Source organism: Monopterus albus, unplaced genomic scaffold, assembly GCF_001952655.1.
Source record: "Monopterus albus unplaced genomic scaffold, M_albus_1.0 scaffold83.1, whole genome shotgun sequence".
Classification (NCBI taxonomy): Eukaryota; Metazoa; Chordata; class Actinopteri; order Synbranchiformes; family Synbranchidae; genus Monopterus; species Monopterus albus.
This window is the reverse complement of record NW_018127963.1, coordinates 1,306,944-1,312,906: the sequence shown is the minus strand read 5'-3', so window position 1 is coordinate 1,312,906 and position 5,963 is coordinate 1,306,944. Positions and strand designations below refer to the sequence as shown.

General features: G+C 42.0%; 1 protein-coding gene across 2 annotated transcripts in view; it reads right to left on the bottom strand.

The window, feature by feature from the left end:
• The window catches only part of LOC109964065 (guanine nucleotide-binding protein subunit alpha-11-like), a 16,698-nt gene extending 11,215 nt beyond the window's left edge, over window positions 1–5,483 (bottom strand). Inside the window, exons 1-4 of one of the 2 annotated variants that reach the window (XM_020607105.1) lie at window positions 5,236–5,483; window positions 4,691–4,863; window positions 1,972–2,156; window positions 1,090–1,244 (exon numbers count right to left, since the gene is read on the bottom strand). In XM_020607105.1, the coding sequence (XP_020462761.1) occupies window positions 1,090–1,244; window positions 1,972–2,156; window positions 4,691–4,841 (491 nt within the window). In that variant the 5' untranslated portion in view covers window positions 4,842–4,863; window positions 5,236–5,483. The remainder of the gene's footprint in view (window positions 1–1,089; window positions 1,245–1,971; window positions 2,157–4,690; window positions 4,864–5,235) is intronic. The other variant, XM_020607106.1, reaches the window with a different exon arrangement.
• Between the last annotated feature and the right edge of the window lie 480 nt (window positions 5,484–5,963).

Genomic DNA, 5,963 nt, shown 5'->3' with positions numbered 1-5,963 from the left:
GCCCCCGTCCCGGGGCAGCCTCAGGCAGCCTCTGAGATGCAGGCTCCACAGGCCCTCCAACCTGGGCACGGTGGTGTTCCCGCTGACACCACCTTGGTGTCTGTTCTTGTGTCTGTTCCAGGTCCTGTTTCCGAGCGGGTCGGCCAATGCGCTGATGCCGCCTTGGTTCCGGTGCCAGCATCTGTGCCTGACCAGCAGCTCCAGCAGCAGCAGCCTCTGCCGGTTCCCCAGATGGAAAACGGTGACGTCCCCTCTGATGCCAGACAACAGTGTGCCGACAACAGTGTCCCCGCCAGGGCCCAGGGCAATCAGTGTGCCACCAGTGGGAAACCACCAGCCAGGGCCTTTGCTGCAGTTCCTGCTCCTGAACGGGTCGGCCGGCGTGCCGACACCGCCTTCAAGCCTGTTCCTTGTCCTGCACCTGAGCGGGTCGGCCGGTGCGCCGACGCCGCCTTGGTTCCAGTGCCTGCATCTGCGCCTGACCAGCAGCTCCAGCAGCAGCAGCCTCTGCCGGTTCCCCAGATGGAAAACGGTGACGTCCCCTCTGATGCCAGACAACAGTGTGCCGACAACAGTGTCTTGTATGGGTTTTTGTTATTGTTAGTTCTCTTAATAAAGAGACGGTTTTTGTTTTACACTTCCTCGTCTCGCCATTTAATTGAGTTCACAACACTTTTCGGCCGCATTACGCGCGCCGATTCTGACAGACTGATAATGAAAACGAATGTTAGGTGCAGGCTATTCCGAACAGTTAAATACAACTACAGGTACAAATGTGAAAATGTGTACCCTATTATATTGCACTATTTGAAACCGCTAAGACTCACAAACCCTTTAATCTCAGATGTACCTAAAGTAATGTAGTAAATAAATATACAGTATATGAGTTCTGCTTTTACACATTTTACAGGTATGTTTTTTTCTTCACTAGTATTGTGATGTACTGTCTTGCAAAATGCTGCCTGTCATAGATTTTTGTACTGCAATACCATGGCTGGCAACTTGCTCTTACAGTGTTTCATCACCTGATACTCTCTGATTCCCAGGCTTACAATAATTTAGGGTGTGGTCCAGTGCACACTGACTCACTACTCTGTGGAGTCAAGGAGCTGGTACTCGCAGCGGCGACTGTAACAGATCCGGATTCCCGAATCTGACCAGAGGCGGCGGATTGCATCAACGTGGGCCCGTTCCAATTGGGTGACCTGCACTGTGTCTACATCCGCCAGCCACTTGCTGTATACCTGAAAGGGAAATGTGGGCATTAAACTGAGTCATGCTTCCATATCTGTGCTGTTGTTTGTAGTTTGTGACTGAGTTCATGTATAAGTATAGCCCCAGTTTGTGGCTCTCATGTATTACATACACTGGAGTCACAGAGATAAATCCTCCCTTAACCTGCAAAATTGAGACTTTACCGTTTTAACCCCGTACCATTATTTCATAGAGTAACACTCACCAAAGGTATTTCCCAAATCGCCATAAACCCTTCTAATGATGCGGAATCATAAATCATCCAATCCAGCCCAGGAAAAATATAATTTTAGTCAGTTTCTCAGCTAAGCCAACTTCCTTTCAGTTAAGCAAAGATGGCAACACGAAATGACACCGTCTTATTTTCTTTTTTTTGTGAAAGTCATGCCCAGTTAATGGTAGAGCTGCTTTCACACAAAGCCAGAGTGATTACATCATTTCCTGTCACAATCTTTGTTTATATGAAACAAATGAACATAGCCAAGAAGCTGTTTAACTCATTAGAACAGTTTATGAGGGTTTGGGGAATAACCTCAAAATTTAGGTGTGCGTTATGAAACAGGGTTAAAACAGTCAGAAAGTCTCAGTTTTGCAGATCAACAGAAGATTACCTCTGTGATTTAGGTGTGTGTAATACATGAGAGTTACAAGCTGGTGATAGTGTAAGTAGTTGGGTCATGTGTGTCTGTGTACTGTATGTACGGGAATAAGGAGTACCTCGTTTTCTGGGTTGGAGTAGGGGATTTTAAGCATGGTCATGGCTCCTGTCATGGCTTGGATGGCTGTGAAGATGTTCTGGAAGATACATTTGGCGAAGGCCTTCCTCTCCTCCTCTGAGAAACCTCGTCCGTGGATAATCCTCATCTGTCGGATGAAAGTGGTTTTTCCACTCTCCCCAGTTCCTGAAGGAAGAAGCGAGAAAAATATGAATTACCAAAAGAACTTACAAGTATTAGTAGTACAATTCTATTAACAGGGCAACTCAGAGATTAGCACCTCCACCGCTCACCTTTATGGACTTGGATTTGAACCAATGTTTATTAATCCAAAGACACACAGACTGACAACTCTCAAATGCCTGTAGGTGTGAATGGGTTTGTCTAGCTAGATAAGTGAACTGAACTGGATAAGGGGTTTATAAAATAGATAGTACTGTTGCCTCAGAACAAGAAGGTTCTGGGTTCGACCCTTGTGGCTGACCCTCTGCAGGATAAGAGGTATAGATAATGGATGGATGAATAAAACTGATATATATCAAGGGATTTATTCAACTTTAAAGCTGTACCGAACAGTATTAACAACTGATCAATGAACCAACACTGTGTTGCTTCCAGTGACTAACCCACAGACAATTATCACTCAAATCTCCAGTTTCCTCAGCTCTGCAGAGCATTTCAGTATTTTTCAGCTCATTGTTTGTTTTATGTTCTGCAACTTTAATGTTGTGTCTGAGTGCTCTAGTCACCCCTATTCTTTGTCTATTCTGTTTTCAACAAAAAGGCTCTGATAAACAAATGTGCACTATACCTGCCCAGCCCTAAACGCCAAAGTTAGCAACATACTGAACATACTGGACTTATTTTTATTGTCTGGCCAGAGACTCGACTGTGGATTGGTATGCTCTAAGAACATAATTAGTTTTAACTGTAATCAGTCCAAATAGGTCTTAAACCAAACAAAAATGTAAAACTGTAGAAGTGTGTGTTCATTCAACCCTCTGCAAGAGGACACTAAAGCTCTTTCTTAGTTACGCTGCCTAACACTGTAATTTCTCACCACTACCTTTCAAGGAATGGTATATAATCTTCGCCACAGGCGTTGCTGAAGGAAAATATTTAGGATGCTTTATTGACAGTCCTGTTCTTGTACACTCACACAGTGACAGAGGAAATAAGCCCGGGCAATAATTCAATATTATTGTTTACTGTCTCTTCATATCGTTGCAGAGTTTCCCCCCAGGAAATTGTTTATCTGAGGTGGTAAGCATCCAAGATCCTGATACAGCTTATCTTATCTTCCATTTAGTTAGTGGTTAATATACTAAACCACCATTTATCATATAAAACAGTGCCTCTGATCTTTTTCACTGAATGTTTAATTTTAAGAAAGTGTATTGCAACGCAGGAGGTCTTTATTTTAGGCAGGCTCGCCCACCTTCACAATAAAACAATAAAACACTGCAAGAAACCGGGTGTGCAGTTGTCATATAAAGCTTCTGTGGTTCACGGCACTAATGTAAAGACTGATTCATTGATTAGTCAGTCTAATTAAAAGCAACATTTTTGATGTGTGATTAAACTTAAGTCGTATAACAGTAAAAATGTCAAATACTCCTTGGTTCCAGCGTTGAATTCACTGTACATTTACCATCTATGAGATTTGGGTTTTTGGTTGGACAAAAAACTATTCACTAAGCATTAAGGAAATATAGGATTTTATTCTGTTATAACACAAGAAAACCTATTTTATTCCAATGAACAGCAGTTCTACTTTATACCATGTAATTTGAAATACTTTTTTACATAACAGTGTTGACAAACTGCACTAATTATTATTTGGATTTAAATTTTATCTATATTCCCCTAAAATAAGACACAATGGAAATATTTCTTTTACAATATCACCAATTAAAAATTGACTTTCTGTACCTTCAGTGTTACAACTAAAAAAGAAAAACATTGCAGGTTCATGTTTGGCAGAGTAAGTTTTTCTTAACTTATGCTGCAAATCTCACTAATTTTCCTTAGTAAATAATCTGCCAATTGTTTTCTCAATTAATCAGTTAATTGTTTAGTTTATCCCAGTTCCTACCAGTATGCTAGTACCAGTATGATGTCTTTAAATTGCTTATCTGGTGTTCGGATTCTGTGTGTGTGTGTTTGTGTAGAAAGCATAGGAAGCCTAGAATCAGTTGTGCCAATACATTTTCTAGATAAATCAGCTAATAGTTTCGGCTCTAATTCCAGCACAGTGTCCCTTTATTCCTACTTTACCGTCCATTAATAACCTTTGCATGGCAGCTGAGTTTATCTGACCTCATGGAAGCATCAAAGCAAAAGCAGCCCTTCTGCTAATCAGGTCTGAAGTCACCAGGCCTGCAAGTTTCTGGCCTGTGTGTGTCCAGCTTCTGTGGTTTTCAAGTATAGCCAATCCCAGTGTGGATCATTCCGTACATACTCACATGGTGACACATGTCTCACATAGCTGTGTCACTCAGTTACAGGCTACCAAACAGGCCAAGCAGTTTTAATTTGTATGCAGGGTGTTGCTTTAAGTGTCTTCTCCGATTTCTGTCATCCAGTGTCAGTTTTATTTTCCTATTTAATGCATTTGGTAAAAATCATTTTTGATGCCATTAGCGGCCTTATCCTGTTTATCCTGTTTAATGCCAGAGATTAACAAACAGCTGTGTGAGGTGCTGTGTGCAGTCACTGACCCAGCAGGAGGATTTTAATTTCCTTTTGCTCCTTCTTCTTCTGCTGCTTGAGGATCCTCTGGATCTCTTTGTGCACAGCAAGGGTCCTCTTCTCCTCCTCGGACAGACAGCACAAGCAGGTGCGGTGGCACCACAGCCAGCAGTCTGCCATGGCTATAACCACTGAAATGAAACTGTTAATGAATAATCAGTTGTAATGAACCGATAAGAAGTTGCAATAAACTTGTTGTCAAGTTGCCATGCCAGTTGATATCAATTACTTTTTACTTCCTATGTAACTCTGGCCTGTCAGGATTTATTCTAACACACCCTTGGTCCCCTGGAATTCTTCCTTTGACGCTAGGAACATAGTCATTGCCTACAGTATGTCAACTGGTCACAGGTAAACTTTAAATACTGTTTCATTTTTACAGTGTAACAGGAGCTTTGCTTCTCATGAGCTTACAGTGTTTCTAAAGTGTTCACCTGGCTGAGTCATTTTCTGTCAAATCAGGCTGTTCATAAGAATTTGGAAGTTCCGCACTGAAAACAATCGAAATCCTTACCTCCAATCAGTGTGTCACACTCCCTGAAAACGAGAAGGTACAAACTTGGATTGCTTTTCACGGTCCATTTATCACCGTGTCCCCCGTCCTGTCCAACTGGGGCAAAAGGCTGTCCGTTACTCTCGCAGAGTCCGTAGCCTACACTGAAACGTAGTGAAAGCGCTGTTTTCTCAGCCCACAGCGAAACAACCTGCAGCTCGGGAAAGTCCACCGCACCTTCAGAGGAATGTGTCGCCTCTTTGATTCGCAGAAAACTCTCTACAATTGGTATGCGCTTTGGGCGACGCTGCGACAATGGAGCGGCAAAATACTGCAGCAGCGCCGGAAGTTGTGACTATTATACCCATAAAATAAGAGCATTGTTGCTGCTAATTTTGCACTGTTCTTGTATAATTGTGCATAAAATAAACACTTAGATGATGGTAACGGAGTGAATTTGCGTTTGACTAACCTAATAAGCAGAAAATATTTGAAAACACTCCCGTGGTAGAATGTAGCCTTATTAGTTAGATTTATTCAAGTAGTGCACCTATTAGAACAGTTTTTGATACTTGTCATTTATGCCGTTTTATGTTGTATTAAACTTTTAATTAGCACATTATTTCAGCAAAAGAAACATATTACCTCATGGCAGAATATTGCAGATATTGCATCACCTGAGGCCTGGAACACCTGTACATGGCCTTTTCAGGTACAAGACCTGTACATGAAAAGTAAAGTACTGTAGG